This window comes from Pholcus phalangioides, unplaced genomic scaffold (assembly GCF_987345545.1).
Source record: "Pholcus phalangioides strain wild (caught in Gottingen) unplaced genomic scaffold, Ppha-v1.0 ptg000003l_1, whole genome shotgun sequence".
NCBI lineage: Eukaryota > Metazoa > Arthropoda > Arachnida > Araneae > Pholcidae > Pholcus > Pholcus phalangioides.
This window is the reverse complement of record NW_028301596.1, coordinates 31437828-31460016: the sequence shown is the minus strand read 5'-3', so window position 1 is coordinate 31460016 and position 22189 is coordinate 31437828. Positions and strand designations below refer to the sequence as shown.

At 38.4% G+C, this 22189-nt stretch overlaps 1 protein-coding gene across 1 annotated transcript in view; it reads left to right on the top strand.

Moving 5' to 3' along the window:
• Positions 1-2238: 2238 nt before the first annotated feature.
• LOC149088405 (zinc finger protein basonuclin-2-like) overlaps positions 2239-22189 on the top strand; it is a 175131-nt gene continuing 155180 nt past the window's right edge. The window contains exons 1-2 of the mRNA XM_089247493.1: positions 2239-2737; positions 7732-8045. Coding sequence (XP_089103619.1) covers positions 2704-2737; positions 7732-8045 — 348 coding nt within the window. The 5' untranslated portion in view covers positions 2239-2703. The remainder of the gene's footprint in view (positions 2738-7731; positions 8046-22189) is intronic.

Here is a 22189-nt window from a genome sequence, read left to right as displayed (position 1 = left end):
TTCCGTATCATAACGTTAGATTCATCGGTTAAGAAGTTAATTAAGTCAAAATGATATTGGCCCACTAGAGTTAACTAGATTTACGCAACCCCCCCCCCCCATTATTTCGCTCATTTCTACAAAAAAAGTTCGAACATGATAACGGTAACATATTTCAGTACAGGGCTGTAAGTGAGAGAGAGTCAGGATCATTTTTGTCCTTGGTTAAACATAACTTCGCCGCCCCTCCATCGTACAAGATACTCATATATACATGAGTGTTATTAATATATCGTCAATAATCTGCTTTGACAAGAGGACACCAGTATCGATTAGTAAGGGACAGTTCCATGTTGTGATGCTGCAGGGGGGTTTTTCCTCTAGTAGAAATGCTAATAAATTTAATAGCTTACCTACAGGAACGGGGGAGGGGGGTTGCGAATTCTAACACATTTGATACGTTTAAAAAGAAATACGATAGCTATATTAGGATAAATCGAGAATCTATACATACTTAGAATAAAACAACCATGATATTTTTTATGGGCCGTGCATTATTTAGTATTAATTATTCATCAAGCTAGCCAGCCGATGAAGCTTCGGGAATGATGAAATTCTTGTATTTTCCCAGGATAATTAAGATGTAGGATACTTATGAAACAGAAATGTGCGCCTAGAACCAGCTAAAACGTCGGGGTGTCCGAACATTGGCTGACTTGGACCAGGACTCCGTATGACACAAACACGACATCGATTTGTCGTTGTACGGCCTACACGACTACAACTTGTGACATTCAACGCACGCGCATGGACCACCGCCAACGGAACTTTGGTTATCGAGTCCAGACGTGCCCCAAGTACACTACAATATCAATTTAGACTTCAATTCCTAGACCACGATTCATCATAATTATTTCGTTGATTATACTCCTGTACAACAACTTGTTATACAAATTTATATAGATATATATATACATATACTCATTTAATAAAATTCCGGATGCACCCATCTTTCGGCAACGCTTCTATATCTCCTTGAAATGGGAAGCGGGGTATGTCCGGTTCTTCAATGTTCACCTGAACCAAAGTTTATCCGAGAATTTGACCTTGGTGAAGGCTGTGATTCCTTATCAGGTCCTTCAATGTTCAATATTCAGTAACAATTTTATTCGGTTTTTTTTTCCTTTCGTGATATATACTTTTATATTGGGTTGTTGTATTTTGGTTATATATTTGACATCCATATTTTTATGGGCATCTTTTTTCAGCCACCTCGTTTGGCCATTTTGCCTGTTGTGGCCATTGTATTTATATTTAAAATCAGTGACTTACCTAAAAAATAACCGATTTCAAATAATAATAATAATAAAACCACAACAACATCCAAGCGAAGAAATTCCAGGATTCGACAAATATGTTATGCATATTAAATTACTTCATACGCGGGCACCTTCAATTTCTTAATATATTCCTATATTTGTCTACAGCTAAGGGGAATGGATGCATGAAACGATTAACATTATATAGTTGCGTAAAATGTTCGACTAAAATTCTATTAATCGATTAATTTTCTATCTAACCAGTTAAAGATTTTAATCGACTCCCAGCCCTAATAAGTTACTGTGAGACCAAACGAAAAATTATAAATATGCAGATATAACTTGGGTTGATAAGATGCAAAATAATGCCACTCACAATTCATTATCGACATGCGTACGTATTATATTATCCTATGTATAAAACGATTTATCACAGAAACAGCCGCTTCCTAACTCATGAAAATGAATAATAGTATATCCGGAAACGTAATTTTTAAGGGGTAATTAAAATTTTAAAATTTTAAAATTTAATTTAAAAATTTTAAAATTTAATTTAAAAATTTTAATGATCATTTTGATTTAAAGAAATGTAAACATCAATGAATAGAAGAATGAGAATTTATGCCTTTATTTTAAATAAGAATTGAATAAAGTTCGGAAAATGGCGACCAACCAGTTAGAAAAGTATGGTTTTTTCCTTCTTTCGTGAGAAACATGTAGAATTAATTCCTCGTGAGAATTACAGTACCTAGACTTTTTCCATAGCGTTGCGTGAGTAATGGGTGCAACAACTTTTATTTGGCGAATAATAAAGTTCTCGCCAAATATGAAAAAAAACTGGCAACCAAGAAGCGAGGAGAGACATTTACCCGGATCCCGCTCGATGGCGCTGGTGTCGAATCTGCGTGCTTTTGGTTATTATTGTGCGGTGAATCGAGCTAAATGCTTCTAGACTCAGAAAAGAGGGGACAGGAAAAAATAGAGAAACATGGAAAAATTACAGTAGTGTAAGTAAAGAGTAGTTCGACGGCCACAGCTTTACACATACACTCTCTCAATGCGTTTCGGGGGAGGAAAAAAAATTAGCACGTGCTCTTCTTATTACGTGTGGTGATAATGAAATAACATCAATGTGCAACTTCTCCGGCTCCATTCAAATTTAGAAATGGAATTCTCAACTTTTTTTTTCGAATGAAAACTGACACTCGCTTGATTCACGAGACTGCCTTGAAACTTTTCTCACTTATTTTCGATTTTTTTTTTTGATTGGTGATAGTAAATGTAGTTTTCCAGAGGGATTGCGAATACATAGAGTTGTGTATACGATGGTCACCGTGAGATTTTTATTCGAAGCAACATTTCCAATGTTGCAAAATGGGCTTTAAAACACTTACTTTCAGACTGGATGTATTTTCCTTGGAGTGGACTTCTTCATTTTGGTGAGTTGATGCGATATTTATGGATATTTTCTTCCTTGAACTATTCAGGTATCAATGAAAATATGCTCTATAAAAAGAGGAAAATTAAAAAGAAATTTAAATAACCATCAACAGAGATCACTAAATCAACCCATCATATTAGGGAAGCGACTGAGCGGGAACGAATTCATGAGTTAAGTAAAATAATATTTTGTCAGAGAAGCTTCACGTGGCTTTTCAACGTTTATGATGATTAAACTCACTCAATTGGTTTTATTGAAAAAAATCCAAGAAAAGTTACAATTTAATATGAAATTAATCAAATAATTATTCATGGTTGTTTTTCGGGGGTGTAGAAAAGATTCTTGTCTGTGTAGGTCTAAAATATTATGTGCAATTGATAAGATATGTTTGGTCTCTCCGACGGAAAAACTTTTTTCGAATTGAATCATAACATGATTTCGCTATTGCTGTACACACCGAAAATGTTTCTAATTTTTTCGAATAATAGTTTCTTGTTAATTTTTACTATAAAATTTCATGTTTCAGTTGTATCTCTCCGACTTTAGTTTCTTCCCGTTCTTCTTAAATTCTCTGAAAGCGACTTTCCTCGTCTCACGGCACACAACTTAAAACTCTGACAATAGGCCTACTACAGCATAGATGCGATACGCAATGCATTATTATGGGAGCACTACGCGAAATAATGTATTTTATTAATACATTAAACGAAGACAGATTAATATCTTTTTTTTCCCCACGATTATCTTTTTACTTTCCCGATTTTTCCCACGGTGTACGTATTTCTCTAACATATAAAGTTCCGAAACGTAGCAGACATTTTCAATTCCAACATAAACTGATGCGGCCTTTATCTCATCGAACGTCCGTCGAAGAGATATAATAAGGAAAGATATCTCCGACACAGTTCTTGAAGTGAGTGAGTGAGATTTAGCAAAAAGCGACTTTCACGTAACTTTTCTTTTCTTTTTTTTAAATTTATTTCATTATTTTTTCTAAAAAGTATCTTAAAAATTCTTTTCCTTCTTTTAGCGCATTTTCGGCAGGTTTCGATAAATTTGCGGCATCCGTTTCACCTATATTATGCCGAATTCAATATACTAACGCTTTATGAAGTATTAGTACGGCTTCAGGCCCATAACTAAGCTGGGGCACTGCCCTAGGGCCCCACAAAAATTGTACACTTATTTTGCATAATAATAACCCTTTCAGGGGGGGGGCTTCAAGAAAAAGTTTGCCCCGGAGTCCCGAGAAGGCACGCTATGGTCCTGAGTAGTCTAAATATCATGTAGGTACATGATCATCAAATTATTCACAATTTTTATTTAGAAAATTAATAGTTTAAAATGAAGTCATTTGAAAACGCTTCACTATAATTTTTTTTTGACTGCATAAAGTCATATACAGAAGTATGATGTTTCTAAAGTTTGAAACCCTCAGAAAGTTCGGAACGATGTGACTATGTGCACATACATTCTTCTATGTGAATCTCCTTCGATCATTCAAAATCATTATTATTATATTTTGACTGCTTTCTCACTCATTTTATTTTTAAAATCTAAAAATCACGACAAACAATCTGCTCTCGTATTTCATTCCCCTCTCAGTGATTTTCGACATTCGTTTGTGGGGGAATTATATAATATCTCGTCATACTCGTCTAAATTCTAAGAATATAATCCACACATATGCTTTTTAAATTCGTATTTATTAAATGAACGAAATACTCTAGAGACTGTAGCTTTCTGAATGTATAGTTGAATACTTCATCAAACCTATTTTTTTAACATACCGTATTTCTCAGCCTATCTATCACGTTAATTACGTCCTTGGGGAGGGGGGGGGGAAAGCGTTTGGAGGCTTCACAAGGAGGAGCTATCACAATGCAATTTGTTTTTGTAAAACACTATTTAAAGAAATTTACTGATAACAATACCTACCGTAGAATATATACAACTGTAGTACACAGATGTTAGCTAAACAAATTTTACTACCAAATTATTGTAATAATTACCATTCAAAGACGATTCAGAACATTTAGTTCGCATTTTCTGACAAATATTCGTTTGTGGGGATAACTTACAAGAAAATGTTAATCACGTGAAAATTAAACTTCAACCTAGAAACATGCGAAACTCATACTAAGAAACATGTGTGTTAACTATATCAAATTTCTGATGGAGATTTTTAGCCTACATTATATATGTGGTTACGTATATAATGCATAGCCCGAAAGGTATGGATGCTATTACTTCCTCAAAAATCATTTGTTATGAGAATGAACGATTACTACATATAACTGTGTGCCTATATGTATGTAGAGATTAATATCATGTTTTTTTCTTATTTTTCATGTCGACTATCCATACATGTTTCTGTGCAATTTCTTTTCTTTTTCTCAATGAACAGGTAAAACTGCTACACACACACAAAATAATAATCATAGATATAATTATCAATTATCTCAGGCAAGCCTTACCTACTGAGATTGATCAGTTCGTAGATGGATTTCCAACCTTGCTCATTCCGTATACTTTCCCTTCTAATAATTTTTCTTATCAATTGATGAAGTATTAATTATTATTATTATTATTATATCTGGGCGCGTTATTTAATAATTAAATTACTTAAATGATCTGATAATTTTCATTGGTTTTATCTAACTTTTATTTTATTCTCGTCAGATAGGCAATGATCCCGTAACGCAGTGTTCTTCAAATTTTTTACAACTGCGGACCGATGAAAGTGTTTGAACAATTTCACTGACTTGCGAAAATGTGAGAATCAATATGCGGATCGGCTCTAAAACTGAATTATATATTATATTATAACTATTTCAAGATATACAGGGTGTCCTGTAAGTGCAAATGCGGCCTTCATATCATTAACCTACCATCGCAGAGGTATGATTCCAATATAAAAATTGCTCAAAAGGCGTTCACAAATTGCATTCTAACAATTTTGAGAGTGAAAATACAGTGTCAGAAAATAAAAATAAAAAATCTAAAACTATATGGTTCCCCTGTCATTTAACTTCCAATTAGAAAATTGTTGCACTGTCTCTCCTGAGGCAAAAATTGAAAAAAATTCCTAAGTGCAATATTTTTCAATATTATTATCTTAATTATTATTATTATTTTAATTTTGTAAATGCAATATTGAATTCAAAACCGGAGAAAAGTAATGAAAGAACAGCAAAAACTAACGGACTAAACTAACGGCAAAAACTAACTCCTCATTTATGCTGTCTTTTGCCAACTTTCCTCCAATTTTTCGGATTCGAATATCGTAACGAATATTGCACTTGAAAACTTGATTTTCTTTTGCCTCAGGGGAGACAGGGCAACAACTTTCTAATTCGAAGTTAGAGGACAGGGGGATCGTATAAAAATTTAGATTTTTTTATTTTATTACACACTATTTTCACCCTCAAAACTGGTACAGGGTAATTTTTGAGCATTTTTTTAAATTGCAACTATATCACTGTACCTCTACAGCGGACGTAGATTGATGAGATAAAAGCTGCATTAGGACCTGTACAGGACATCCCGTATAAAGAAAATATTATTTATTCATCACTGAAACTGCTAAATTCCTCATCACTCTCACCTCATGCATCGCAAGCAGCTACGTCAACATCTCGTGACATGCGGCGTTGGAAGTTACGAAGATTTGAGTTTGGAAAGGAATTGAGTTTTCTGTTAATATCAAAAGAAAAACGTAGGCTGAGAAAGCACTAAAAGCACGCATAGGAAACCATATTTGTATTACCCAATTTCTGGCAAAAAAAGGGTTTTCATATACACGTTAAAATACGATGAATAGGAAAAATAGTTTGCTGACCTGAAAAAAATGAACGTGAGGGTTTGCAATGTGCAAATTCGAGAAGTAATTTACTGACTAGGGGAAAAATAATTAGTGATAATTTGCGAATCGGCAAAAAATATATGAGATGAATAATTTCCAGAAAGAGGGAAAAATAATTTGTGAGGGGACAAGAAATAAATTATAGAAGTAATTTGCGGACCGACAAAGAAATAAATACAGTAAGTAAGTTGGACTAATTTGCGGACCAGGAAGAAATAATTTACCGTCTGGCAAAGTGTATATTTGAGTAACTAAAAAACTAAATTCTAGAAATAATTTGCGGACCGACAAAGAAATAAATACAGAAAATAGGAGAAAATTAATTAATCAAAAATTATTTAGCACATCATTGTGAATTGGGCGGACGCCTCCTTGAATATCACTTTTGTGAGTAAAAGTCTCGAACGGTCTGGCGGACACTCCCTGACAGCGGACAAACTTCTCTGTCCCATGCGTGTCTGTCATCCAGAGGTTTTTTAACCTTAATTTGTCTCTATGTTATCGAGAGATTCACAAGTTTCCTCTTTTATATTAAACTTCTCGAGTAGAGTAACATGTCTTCGTTCCCATTGCGGAGATTCTGCGCTCGAGATTAATTTCTATTCCGTCAATCAAATAAGCGATACATTTCCATACCACCCCCCCCCCCATTTATTTCACGTGGATTGAATACAGGGTTGGGCTTGGAGTGGAGTGGAAGGATCGGTCGGGAGAAGAAGAAAAGGATCAATCTTCTACGACTTTTGACTCACCTGTTGGGTGCCACCCATTTCAAGTGACGTCGTGAAGTCCTCGCCGTGACGTCACGGCCGAGTTGTCACGCGAGAGGGCGAAACCCCGGAGAAAAGGCGTGGCCTCGGCGCGACTGTCCCGTACCAACCTTCAACTGTCGTAGGCCCCTCCCCCCTACCACCTTTCATCGTACGAGGGTCGTAGCCGAAGTGAGCGAGAGAGAGAGAGAGAGGAAGAGCCTGCGAGAGAGTGAGTGCGTGTGAGTTGTGTGTGCCAGCGAAGAAAACTCGCGAGCAGCAGCGCCCTGTAGTAGTAGTAGTAGTAGTAGAAAGAAAGAAAAAAGAATAATCGGATTGTTTACGAATCGGCGATTCACACTGTCTTGTCCTCCGCAGGGGCCGACGATCATCATCGGAGCACCGGCGCAGGAGCACCATTACCAGCAATGACGACGACCACCCTTGCCGGCGGCGTGACGACCGAAGGCGGCAGCGGTGGTGGACACCACGCGACAACGACGACTCCCGTCGCCGGGTCATCTCCGCCGAACCTCGTCCTGCCGTCCAACAGGATGACGATGACTTCTCGGTTACCTGCCGACGAACAACAGCAGGACGACAGGCACCACCATCATCATCATCATCTGCACGCGACGACCACCAACAGCAGTCAGGACGACGTCCGACAGCCTCCGCTCCTCATGGACGTGGTGAGTACACAATAGCTTTCGGTTGAGATAAATAAGTGATTAATTGACATGTGTTTTTACCGTACAATTGACGAAGTTCTCGGACTTGGCGGATTGAATTTCGTAAAAGTAATCTGAGTCCCCCTCTCTGACTGGCTATGCCGTTGACCATATACGTCACCCCATGGACCACAGTCAAAATGTTGCCTTCGGATTACGGCCCACGACCTCAAATCTAATTTTGTGAAAATGAACTAAGCGGCATATTTACAAATCACTTGAGTGGCACGTTTCCATGTCACTTTGAAGAACCCGCGTGCCACAGTTCCATATCACTTAGGTGACCCCGCGGCACATCTGCGTCATTGCCATATCAATTGCACGGATCCTGGGGTCTCGAGTGTAGAAAAGGATCTGGTTACAATTTTCGAGACTAAGAATGCAAATTGGTGTAATCAGGTATTTCTAAGTCAAAAAGGGATCTTAGAAAATCTCAAGTGACCTGCGACATATTTATAGATCAATCAAGTAATTCGCGGCACAGTTTCAGAGGATTTAAGTGGGGTCCTTGGTGAAGTTTCACATCCTTTATTTTAACCCGCGGCACAATTCCAGATCACTTAAGTGGCCCGCCACAAATTTTTAGGTCATCTAAGTGATCCACGGCATATTTGCAGATCACGTAAGTGACCTGCGATGTGCACTTGAGTGTTTGGCGATACGTTTTCAAATCAATGAAGTGTTCCGCACTCTCCTAAGGTGATAATATTGGCGTAGATCAAGTTGCATATAAAAAGACAGTTAAATTTCGCTTGAAAGCAAAAGCCACAAAATGTCCTACTACGTTATCTCTCATCCGCAAAAACCCTATTACAATGTAAAAACTCGTTAAATAAGAAGGAAAAATAAAATATCTTTCGGAAAATACGCGTTTTCCTTGAAATATCACCTCAAAAAGTTTCAGAGATAAATGAACGAACGACACGGAAAAAAAAAAGAAATCAAAACTAATTTCTAAAAACAAAACCGGTTATATTTCTCTCTTTTATTCCCCCTCACATAACATTTAAATTGGCATTACACATTGAATCTATAATCTCTTACTGGTACTACAATTGTGCCTTATAATGCGATATTCACCAAATATTTTAGGGTATGACGCACATGCCGTAATTAAGATTTTTGTGAAAGGGTCCAAACATTTTGCCGCCCCACCGCTGCTCAATCCGATCATTTTATTACGGTGTCCTCATTTTTTCCTCAAAGTTTCTCGCTCGTGGAAGTTGCGCCCTTCTAGTTCCAGCCCTGATATGAATGGAGTCCGTGGTATTATTGAAGGGTTTAGTATTCCTTCCACCCCCATCACGTAAATCGTAGATCGATAAGCAAAGAGGGATAAAATTTTGTGTTCATACTTTACTCCCTCTTTATTTCGCAAAAGTGTATTAAGCCTTAATAAATTCCGAAACTAACTTCAACTCGAACCACCCCCCCCCTCCCCCATCAGAGATACAAGAGAAAATATATTTCATATAAAAACAATTAAAAGTCCCGCAATCGTTTCTGAAACGTCACTTGACTCTCCCTCTTTATTCAAGCCACGGAAATTCCCGAAAGCCCACCGTCATGGAACTCGTTGCTTCCATTTTCCCAAGGCATTGCTAAGGGTTTCGCGGGACAAAGTATTCAACGGTTCTGGTTGGGAAAAATTTGGATAAAAAGTCCTCCAACTCGAATTAAGTCCGGCAACCCTTATTGCAGCGGTACGCAACTTTTTCAGCCCGCCGGCCAAATATGCGATATGGATACCGCCCGCGGGCCAGAAACTGATGCGCTTACCGTGTTGTGTGTAATGGTACTATTTTTTAGAAACACCTTTGCAGGCAGGAGGTTGTGCACTCCATGCCCTACAACGTTGGAGTCCCCAAGAACATGGGTATTATTTGAAGGGCAAAAATGTTGAGGTATCGGTTCAAGGAAAAGTGATTCACAAAATAGAGCATAGATATTATGCAGAATGTAGCGACCCTTTCCGGGGCACGCTATCATTCAAAGTTGGAATTTCACAAAGGAAATTTGTAGACAATCTATTCAGACCTAAAGGAGTACGTAGGTATAATTTTGTAAAGATTGCACATACCGTTTTAATTTTGTGGGTGTGCCCAACCTTGAATTCGGGACTCGATTTTAGTCAAGCTTTGGATGTAAAAAGTTGCTGAAACTTATACGGAATAAAGAGGTGTTAGTGTACAGCCAACAAAATAGCACAGAAATCCTTTTTATATATAAAAAATAAATTTAAAAATCTTGAATCCATTTTTTTAAAAAAAATAAGGGTTTTCAAAAAATAAACACAGTCTAAAAGTATGTATCGGCTTGTGTGGTGCTGTTATCGAGTGTTGATGAAGAAGGTTCGAAGTAATCCCTAAACCAGCGGTTCTTTTTTGACTCGTAGGAGCCCTTTTCACTAAAAAAAATTCTATGGCGGAGCCCCGTAGGCCCATTTCTTAATTATTCATCAAAGTTACTGGTTTATTTTTACTATTTAAAAATATTTATAATTATTATTCTTTTAATTTTAGTTTTTTTTTTATTTTCCTCACGTGGCCGCGGAGCCCCTGTAGAGTGCACAAGGAGCCCCAAGGGGTCCGCGGAGCACTGGTTGAGAACCGCTGCCCTAAAATAATTTTCATCTTATTTATCGTTTATTTTCAGTGTTTGAAAAGGAAATTTTCAGGTGTGCGCAGACTGGGCACACTGAGTAGGTAAGGGCTAACAAACTAAAGACGACACCGATCCCCTAAATTTTTTCAATACTCACATGGAGCATTTTTACTTTTAAATTGGGCTCAAGGGCCAAATAGATGCTTGGTCCCCGCACCCTTGCACTCATCAAGACGGACAGCTCTGAACACGTGATATTGTTGAATTCATTACATTTTCTCCGAGGAGAAACGAAACTAAATATCGAAATTTTCATTACATAGGTGTAATATGAAAATAAATTCTAAGGGGTGGAGTGATTAATAATTAATTTCCATTTTTTTGTTCTTCCTCTCCCCTTCACATTTCTACTTTATCTTATTCTTTATTCACCAGGAAGAAATATTTGATACCATGGGAGCTAATGCTAGGCCCAAGGGTGGGGGGAGCATATACTCAATATATATATACATGTATATACCATTTCTAGTGTATTTTTAAAGCCGGGGGTAGGGGAGAAGATCTCCCCTCAGTTAAATGACGGGCCTGGCTAATACTTACAAATCAGTCAACTTTTTGCGAATCCATTTCGATACTTGTGAAACAATCGTAGATATTGTTGAAAGAAGACTATTGTAGTGTTTGTACTGTGCAGGGGGGGGGGGTTTGTGCAAACTTACATTGTTCACTGTCATGGAATTTATTAAGAAGAGTGTAGCTCCGCAACAATACCTTTTCTGTCTGTTTGTGTGGTTTTGATTTTCGATTAATAATCAGTGCTACGAAACGAAAATTTCTTCCGAGAAATCGGTTGTTCGAATCTTCTTTTCGAGTGTTTCATATCGATTTTGTACACGATTATTTTGTTTCTAAAAATATTACCAATTATAAACTTGCATTATTTGTTGTTGTTTTTTTTTACTGATATACGCATGAATAGACAGGCCTATTCAAATAGATTTTAACCTCTACGACAATTTTTCAGGAATATCTATGGTCAGAAACGAGATCTGAGCCGATGACAAAATCATTTGCATCTCGTCAATCAAAATATGTAATCGTGTGAATTAAATTTCGATTAAAATAGTCCACAATTTCAGAAAAAAAATATGAGTTTAATCAGAAATTTATACATCAGGGAATATTTTTAGATTTGGTCCGAGAAAGTCGAAAAATTTTTTGGGCAAAGACATTTTTTTATTTTTAGTCAGAGAAAAGTGAGAGAAATTTTTTAGTTTTACTCAAGGAGAGTCAGTGAAGAGATTTTTACTTTGGGAAAGTGGAGGAAAATTTTTAGATTTGATCACACAGGGAAAGCCAGGGAAATGTTTAGTTTCGGTCCGGGAAAGTAAGATTTGTTTTAATTTAGGTAACGCATTCACATACGACTCATTATTCATCGCGCCAGTAGACGAACCAGTAGCAGTCGCTTCCGAGAACTCTCACTGTGCGACGACTTTTATTTTATTTACCACGTTTTTTTTACTACGGATATTATATTCGTAGTAGCATAGTTGGAGGTCGTGTGAATGCACCTTCATACGCACGTCGTAGGTGAATGGCTGTGTCATTGGCATCAAATCGGATACAGATTACGAAAAATTCGTCCATGACAAATATTTTGGCGTATAAATAGGGACGAAAAATAGCAGATGTAGAGACAGAGGGAGGCAAATGTGAATTTTCTTTTCCGCGAGAAGCCCAATAACAAGGATCTCACACGCATAAGAACCCCTTATTGATTGATATGGGAAATAAAATAAATGTATAAGAAATGTTAGAAAATCTTCAACGAAAAGGGGGTTTCTCTATTTCTCTCTCTCTCTCTCCACGAGAAGTGGAGATTCAGAGGAATCTGTTTCGTTGGGGTGATCAATCAAAACTATGACAATCTGTTTAATCGAGCGGACGCGTTCATTCTCTCTTATCTTGCTTTTTTTTTTTTCTTTCTTACCTGCAAATTATTGTTGTGCATTTCTTATTTTGGTTCGAAGTGATGATCAAATGAAAATTGGCGAGTTTTTATTGCGCTGTCTTACCACCCTCCTCCGCTGCGTTTATAGTGTAATTGCACGTTTGGCGAGAGAAAAATATATAGGCTACAATATATATATATATACAGTTAAAAGTTGATAGAAATAATTTCTATGCGGTTGGTAAGCAGTTATTAGAAGAAGGAGGAGTAGAGAGTCCCCTTCAAACCTTGGGTTCTACGTAACCGGGGTTTCTTGATGTTAGCAGTTCGTGTAGGTTTTCGGACGGTGGTGGCTGTTTTAAAGTTTCATTAATTGCGTGATTTATGCTTTCTCACTAGTGTTTTGGTCATTTCGTCTCGTATCGATTTGATGTCGGGTCTACCTTCTTGAAATCCGGTCAATAATTTTCATCTGAACGGTAGAAAAAAAGTTTTTCGTTCTGAAATTGTCAGTGAAATTTCTCTAAGGCGCTTTTTTAATCAGCCCTTTAAGGGCTGGGACTTTTCTCTCTCATTCATTCTGCAATTTTCATCAATTCTGGATATTTTTTTTTTGTTTTATATGAATTGTTGATTTTCATCGGGGAGTAGATATTTTTCAGCATTCCTGTACATTGTGCGACGTTGCATAAGTTCTTGTACGCCGATTCCCCTACAAATGTATAAAATCGGGATTGAGGAGCCCCGACATTATTTCAGCTCCGTGTCCCGCGTCTGATATGAGTGACCCTGTCGCTGTGAATAGAGACACGGTTTCCGGTGACCTGAAAAATCGAGGATAGTCGGGGAAAATGCAAAATATGTGACAAATGTCAGGGAAACATGCAAATATTTGATATTTCAAAGGAGAAATTCCGTGACAAGAAAAAATAATAAAACTCGTTGAGATTTCAAATCGTATTTCGTTTCTCAGGAGTTTTTGGTCAGGGAAAACCAAGGAAATGATCAAGTAGATTTTGCTGGCTGTCGATTTGAACTTGTTCAAAACGACTGGATCCCTAGGTGTTTGAGTGGGTCTTCCATGACAAGACATCTAGCGACCATCTCACTCTAATTTTTTCGGAAATTTATAGTGTAAAAATTGAATGATAAAGAAAGGATGATGCCCGGGTACCCAGACTAGAGCCCTTTCAGCCACTGTGGATTAGGGGTGTCTGGAATATGCTTGTTTTCTTGTTATATGCTCGTAAGTTGAAGCATTTTTAGCGATTTCATTTCTTTGTTCGTAAGTAGAGACACTTTACATGGAATCCTCGCATGATCAGTTTCATCGCGTTTTCTCGCCTGTCGCGTGAACTTTACAAGCTTGAAAGGAGAGAGAGAGAGAACACACACACACACAAAAGCTAAAGGTAATCAACAACCAAAACAGGAAGTCAATTCTCAGTTTCCCGTCACTAAATAACAAGGAGGACTTCACAGTTAATACTGACCCACCGGTTACACAGTCACTTATTTGGCCCAGAGTGCCCATTTCCCCCAAGCTTGTTTTTTTTCTCGTGTTTTCATACCTCAGTTTAACACGTACTTTTATTTGTGAAATCCTCAGGTTCAAGCTGAAGTCAGTCACTCCACCTACTAGTTAAAATATCATTAGGTCGGCGGCGGCTTAGCGCGTGAAAAATGCTGGAGAAAGTCATCATTTACCTTAACTTTTTAAGGCTCTGACTCCATCGTATATTACATAGGTTGGAAAGATGAACACGCTCAGATGGCGTCTGTGAAAGTTCGGTGGATCCTAAGATCCATACCATGGCTAGACGAATCCATTGCTCGACATGCACGGGGCATATAAAATTTTTTTGACCGGGCATTTTTTTTCTTTCCGAACACATGCTCGACACTGGCTCAAAATGAAATCATACTGCAATTAGGCTCTAACTAGACTAATATACTGCAACTAGGCTAAAAATGGAATCATATACGGCAACCGGATTGTTCTGGAAAACGGAAAACCCCAATTCCAACGAAATAGTATATCCTAATGGTATTCAGAACGAGAAATAATTTTCTTAGTTTTTATTTATAAACGTAAAAATATATTTTCCAAAAACATAATATATTATACAGTGTATAAAGTTTACGCTACGGACAAAAAATGTCGTGATTGACTTTAAAATTATAGAAAATATTTACGCCGCATTTCTCTTCTACACAAAGTATCCATCACAAAGATACGGGTCCTCTGCTGCCAACTATATAATCAAATAATAAGTAAACTATCTGTTATTATTTCTGGTTGTTGGTTTTTAAATTGGTATGTAGGTTGTAAATGAACAAAATGTGCTATGATACTGTACATTATTTGTTTTCTTGTGCATACCAGTGTAAATTTTATGCGCCAAAAATACCGGTTAATATGTTTTTATATTTGCCGCTAGATTGTTTAGCTTACTTGCCAATAAAACATAGTAGCCGGTATTTGCAGCATAAAATTTATAACGGTATTCATATCGAAGTTTAAAAAAAAAAAAAAACCCATTTGTTTCATACAACGTGTTGTTCATTTTCATTCTGCGCATCGGTTTAGAACCAAAAAACATTTTATTTTGAGAATTTTAACAGATAGTGTTGACTTTATTCAATAGGTGACAGCAGGGGTCCTAGCTTGAAGCAGTTTATCGTATTTATGCTAGAAAAGTATAAAAATATGGAATACTTAATGAATATCCATTTATAATATTCTTCCGCCATGCGAAATATTGTGTGCGCGTGTGATTCGGGCATCTATTATTTTAAGGTTACATGCCCGAGCGGTCGTGCAAATTTTTGGAGATTTATCCGGCCCTGATCCATACCATAGCTGACTGACACGTGAATCCTAGCCGAAAGTCGTCATTTACCTTTTAATTTGATCACGCACTCACGTGGTGTCTCTGGTATCTCTCTCTCATAATTTTTAAATTAACGTTATTAATAGATGATGACGACATTGCTGTCGTAATGAGACTTGTTGAATCCCTGTAATCACAGATAGAAAGCGAGAGAGATTTCTTTCCCGTGCGTCCTTCGAGTGTTTTCGGCTTCCACACACGACGACAAAGAGAATGAATACGATGTCAGAGCAACCAGTGATGGTCGTAAAAAAATCAAGTCGGTCGGACACTTTCGTTTGTGATTTCCCGCCCCGATGAATCAGACAAAGTCCTACCCGAAAGACAGACCGACTTTAATCACAATTAATTCCAATTACGGGGCCGCACCGCTGGCTGCCGTGTGGGTCCGTCCACCGTGTATACGGCGCTAACTTCCTTTTGAGCAGCAGCAGCAGTCACGATGTCGTAAGTTATGTCACTTATAACTCTTTATACCACCACCGTATGTCTTCCCCTTAATTCGATAACTTTCATTCTGTGCCTTCACTTAATTACTGCTGTGTGTGTGTGTGTGAACTGACCTGAGAGAGAGAGAGAAAGAAAGACGGTGTCATGAATGAGGAAAATCACATAAATTACTGCTTTAGACTTGACAGAAATACAGAAAAATAGCGATATTCCTCCACAATGAATAAAATACGCGGTTCACTTTTATATGTTGATCTATCATATCTATTTTATGTATAGCTTGAATATTATTTGCAGACAATCTCCGCCTTGTTGAATAGTGATTCAAATCAGCGAGGTGATATTTAGTGAAATAAGTTGTTCCTAACTTTCTGTTTTCCACAGACCCTTTGTGCAAATAAAATAGAGGCCAAAAAAAGCATATAGGGTAATGAGTACATAGCAATGAAAACTTCTAAAAATGAGTTAATTTTTCTCTTCAAAATCTTGAATCCCCCCCCCCCCCGAAATCTCTCCGAAGACCCTCAATTTAGAGCAACTGAGTTAGACAAATAATAATTGGTCGTCTGAGAAGGACTATCAAACTGAGATATTCCTGATGTGCGCCTGCTCAGTGCATAGGCCTCCTCCCTTGACCAATCCAGACGGCAGCGGTTCTAAAAACTTTGAGAACTGCTAAGGGATGGCAATATCAATAATTATAATAATATTATATATTTGAGAACGTGAATGTTATTTCAAGGAACCACCCCCGCCACCCCCCCCCCCCCCCAGAATCATACAATATTTCAGGAACACTCGTACACTTTTTTCGAGGTTTCCCTAGAAAATAGATATTCTTTAAATAGACAATGGATGTTACTTGGGTGATTCCTAAAACATGTGTGTATAGCTTCATCGATTCCCTAAAATGTGGATATTATTTCTGGGGTTGAAGAAAAATGATATTTTGTCGAAGGTTCTTCAGAATATGTGCGTACTTATAGGGCTGGACAAATCTATGTCTACGCCCAGTGCATGTAGAAGTTTTGTCCGGCCCAGGTACAGTCGACGCTCGATTTTGCGAACCTTCAGTTTAAGAACCGATACATTTTTACGAACTGGTCCTCTCTGGTCCCAAGCAAAAAGACCTCGATATATTTTTTTGACATTTTACTCATTTACGAACTAATTGCTCAAGTGCCAAGCCCCCCCCCCCCTCCCCCCGTAAGAACATGGATATCATTTCAAGGGTTAAAACATAGATACAGTTTTAAGGGCTCCCTAGAATATAGATACAGTGTCAAGGAATTCTCTCATTCGAACATAGCAATTATTCAAGGATTCCACAAATTCGGAAATCTTGAAAAATGTTGTCCTAACATGTTGTCTATGAGTGAGTGAGAGAGAGAGAGAGAGAGAGAGCGAGAATATAATATATTTCATATTTACGTACCTTCAAGTCGGTTTTTCATTATGAGATCCTAAACCTGCTAAACGTAAATGAACTTAATAGGAATTTTTCAGCGAATCCCAGGCTCGATGAGATGAGTAATGAGGAAAAATCCGATGATCCTAGGAGATTTTAAGAAAAGAGCGCCTTTTCTCGGATTGGGAATTTTATTTTCACCGCCGGAAGACAAATCCCGCGGAATGTCTAATTGTTGCGATGAGCATTCACGCAATTAACGGCTTTGTCGAGCTTTTGCCCGCTCTGTTATTAAAATAATCTCGTCGAACTAATGATTGTCGTCGGAAGTTGACGCTATTGCTTGTACGTGGAGACGAGAGATGGTGGTGGAGGAAGTTTGATCATGTTTGCTTTAATCACGTCGTGAGTGGCGGAAGGAAAGGATTGTGCGTGTGTGTATATAAGTACCGTACACTAGGAGAGAAAGAGAGAGAGTGGTGATAGGTGTTGAGGACGAGTCGTCGACGTCGTCCTACCACGATGTCGTTAGGGAATTTTCAAAATTTTCTCCTCTCAGAGGGTGCCCAAAAGGATGTGTTTCTACCGTGCCCCGGGTTGGAAAGGAGATTAACAACGTTAAAACCTTAATTCCACGTTGCAGATAAGAACTAATCCCTTCATCGAAGGTCGTCGCTAGCGCCTGGCCGATCCCTCTCTCACTCACTCTGTGTTGTTCCTTCGGCGTTTGACTTATGACTGAGCAAATGACTACCACAGTGGCGGATGGGAAAGTTAGTCCTAAGAGTAGATACCGAGATGATGTGGGGGGGGGGGGGGAGAAGGGAAGAACCATCAGTGGCGGTGGTGGATCGAAGTTCGAGGTTTCCGTGTCGTAAAATTCGATTTTGTGAGTTCTCTCTCTCGGTTCTTATTCTTCTATAAGTTGAAAACCCCTTTTCTGAAGATGCGTATCTCTATCTAAAGCTTCGATTCTTCTCACCCTTTTCCCGAACTGATTTTTTTTCCTTCAAAAATAGATTTAATGTCTTTACCGCTTGAAGAATAACGTCTGCAACCGGATAAAAATCACTTTAACTCTCAATCCGATATATGTCTTATTTCGATACTCTTTTGCATTCGTGTGCTTGGAAGCAAACTACTCCTCGAAAATCCATGCATAGACCTCTTTCTTTCGTTCGAAATAAGTTGTTTGTTTTTCCTACTGATGCACAGACTTCAGAGTCCATACTGTTTTTCTCTTCAGTGTTTTGGAAGACAATTCAGAATTGTATCTCACTCCGCACATCGATTAGTACCTTACTGAATCTGTGTATGTGTTACGGCCAAAGCTCGAAATTAACCAGTTCCCGAACTGGCCGGCAGTTGCCCCGCCAATGTCCGAAGTTTTGTGGAATATCGGACATTTGCCCTAAAATGTGTGTGACTGGATATCCCTATGATATCGATAAAATATCGATGTTCCGATTCCTTCAATCGTTTGGGTTGCGATAGCTAACCATAATTATAAATGTCGTAACTATCCCCAAGAATACACCAATTGGATGATGACCCAGAATCATGCCTTTCCTGTGGCGAGGGATTTCCAGCTACTTCACGAACAGGCCAAAGCCCGATATTCGGGCATCGGCCATAACATATGCTTGTGTTATTGCTGTTTGCAATGATAAACTGTTGGTTGTTTTGCAGTAGTTCTTAACCAGGGCGTCATTGGAAAGGTTTCTTGGTGTCCGTAGAAGAAACCAATTAACTTATTCGTTTTATATTGTTGAATATTTCTTGGTAAAAAGGGGGGCCGTGACCTCCTTCGTCTTACTGGCACAAAGAGTCCGAGAGTCCGGGGAAAACCAAAGTTTAACCCCACCCCCCGTATACCCACGTTGTGCATCGATTTCTCAGAAATGGAGTGAGGAAAATCTCTCTCAACTTAGTAGATATGTCTGTGGCTAAAATAACTGAAACTACGCAAATCTGGAAATCTACATTCTTTTGTCAAGTCACCACTGCAAAAATAGGAGTCATGTATGTCACGCCCCCTGTCTATACATTCTGCAGTTTTCATTTTTAAAATGCAGCTATTCTTCCTCGGGGTCCACATTTGTAGGCGGTTACGGGGAGGGGAGGCGTTCTCCGAAAACTTTTATTAATCGCATAGGTGGAAGGGTGTAAGTGGAAAATACCCCCTCCCCCGTCGTTCGAAGAGCCTGTATCCGCCGTCTATGTCTGTAGCTCATCACCAGCTGAACCGTCAGTGGCTTTGATTGGTCATTGATTGCTTGGTTTGCGAGGTAACGGAAAATCTGGTCTCTGTCTTTTTGACGCAACTTTAGATGCAGACGTCTAGATAGACATTGTCAAGCAGTTTCTCTTGAAGGGGATAGACGCGATGAACAGTGAGACACTAAGTGTGTCATATTTAAATTCCATTACGGTAAAGCTGGAAATTTTTTTTTTAATGACAGAAACATCTACGAAATCCACCGAGATCCCCAGATCTTACCATTCCGGCCTCATTACTTTCTGTGGGGATAATTTCGAACAGACTTCATACCAAAAAAAATCCACAAACTTTTTAGAGCTGGCGATGAACGTCAACGTTTCCATCCATAGTATAGATATTAGAGTATTTTATCAGGTCACAAAGCACATGGCGAAACGTGTGGGATTGAAATGTGGGCATCATTTCCAGGGCTTATTTTAGCAAAGATATACGGTGCAAACTCTCAATGAGACACGCCCATGGTATCAAAATAAATAGAGGCCTCTCTCATTGCTCCCCAACGAGGGTGGGGCTGACAGGGCTGCAGCCCTTTGCGATTCTCATCATTTTTTGTTTTTTCACGCTATAAATTCACTGTAGAGGGGGCTTGTGAGAAGATGGTATGGGGGTCCGCGAAATTTCTCAGCCTAGGAGCCCTGTTCCAGGATGTGGGGGCCCCATGGTCTTCCTCATTCAAAGGTGAAGGAATTCTTATTCAAAGGGACATAGATTAGAACATCCGTTCCTTAAATCAGGGCAGATACTTAAGGGGGGGGGGGGGGTTGAGGACAACTGTCCCGGGTGGCAATTTCAGGTGGTTAATAACACCGTGTTATAAAATTATCGAACTTTAAAGTTGTGGGGGGGGGAAATAATGTTTGCTCCGGGTGGATGAATCATATTTGCCCCGGGCGGCAATAATCCTAGTTACGGCCCTGACTTAAATAGAGGAAGAGGTTTTGCTATGTTTTTCATTATCTGTTTCTAATACGAAGAAATCGGGGGTTCTCTGGAACCTATATTATGCACATTAGCACTTACTATCATGAGGATTTTCCAGCGGGTATAATTTTTAATTGTACCTATATTACGTATATGTTTTCTCTGGTTACGTATATGGGTTTTTACAGTGCACTGAGAGGGGCAATACAGTATCTGTATTGAGGGGCAATATACGTATCCATACCTTTCTTCAAGATATGTTGGTTTGTAGAGCATGTGTTCTCACACGAGGTGATGAAGACGGGGAATCTCGCGCATTAAATGACCATGGGGGAGGGGGAGGAGGGTTCTATGTGAGTGTCTGGACACTAATGAGTCGAATTCGCAGGCCCTCCTCACACCCGAACGTGATGACCAACGCAGGAATCGGGAAGGCGAAAATGGCTAGCCGGTGGTCAGTCAGCTAATGTCGATCTCCCACTCGACATGGTCTGTTTAACGTTGATTCTCGTTGAAAGCCATTATTCGTCCATCTGTGGTGATAGAGAGAGAGAGGAGACTGAGTCAGAGCTGGTGGCAGATCTCATCAGACTATCGAACAAGAACCACCCAAGTTACAATAGCGTTGTTTTTGTAGTCACTCTCATTTCCCTGGTTACTGAACGTTTGATCTTTATGAGGAAATTTCCGACTCTTGCGTTTGAAGGTAACGTGATTGATAAGTGGCTGCGTCTCAAAATGTGGTTCTTGGGCTCTTAATGTATCCTAATGTATCTCATACACGGCTATCGTGTATGAGTCCGTTTCCTTAATACAGATTATGTGTGTCTAGTTTAATATTCTCATTCAATAATTAACCTTTTACCAGCCAAATTGAGATTTGAATTGATTTTCTATTTTTTTTTCTGTTATTTCGCCTTCTGATATTTCAATTTAGAGATATCAACCATAAAAAATTCGTGAAAAAAAAAATTTCCTGAATGTGTTTTTTGGACTTTTTGGCCATGGCAATAGAAACAACATTAACTTAAAAACAAAAAAATTCAATTTTATTCTTGCTTTAAAATTAGTAATTCAAAAAACTCAAATTTATGGTGTAAGTGCTGAAATGAATGAAATTTTTGTTTTGAAGATTAAGTTTGGAATCACACTTTCAGAAAAAACATTCAGTTGCTTTCGTGCAAGAGTAATGTTTTTTTCTAATTAATAATACCAATTTTTGGCAGTTAAAAAGTTAAATATCTTTCTTTTTCCCACTATGAAATCGGAATTCCCGACAGGTCGAACGATATGATAACGATAAGTTTTTTGTCGGCCTCTGTACATTCGACTTTTTTGAGATTTGACTAGATAGTGAGCCCCCTCCTAATAGAAGACACAGAATTTCCACAATACTGTACCTTCTATAGATAGATAGAACCGCTCACAGCCCCGGACTGATGCAAAGCTCCTTACTTCCGTTATCTCAAAAGAGGCAGAGTTGTGTCGGAAAAAATTTACCTTCTATATCTTGAACACCTAACTTGAGCAGATTTTAATGAAACCGTTGATGCCTATTTAGACAGGTTTTAAATTAATACTCTTCTGAATCCT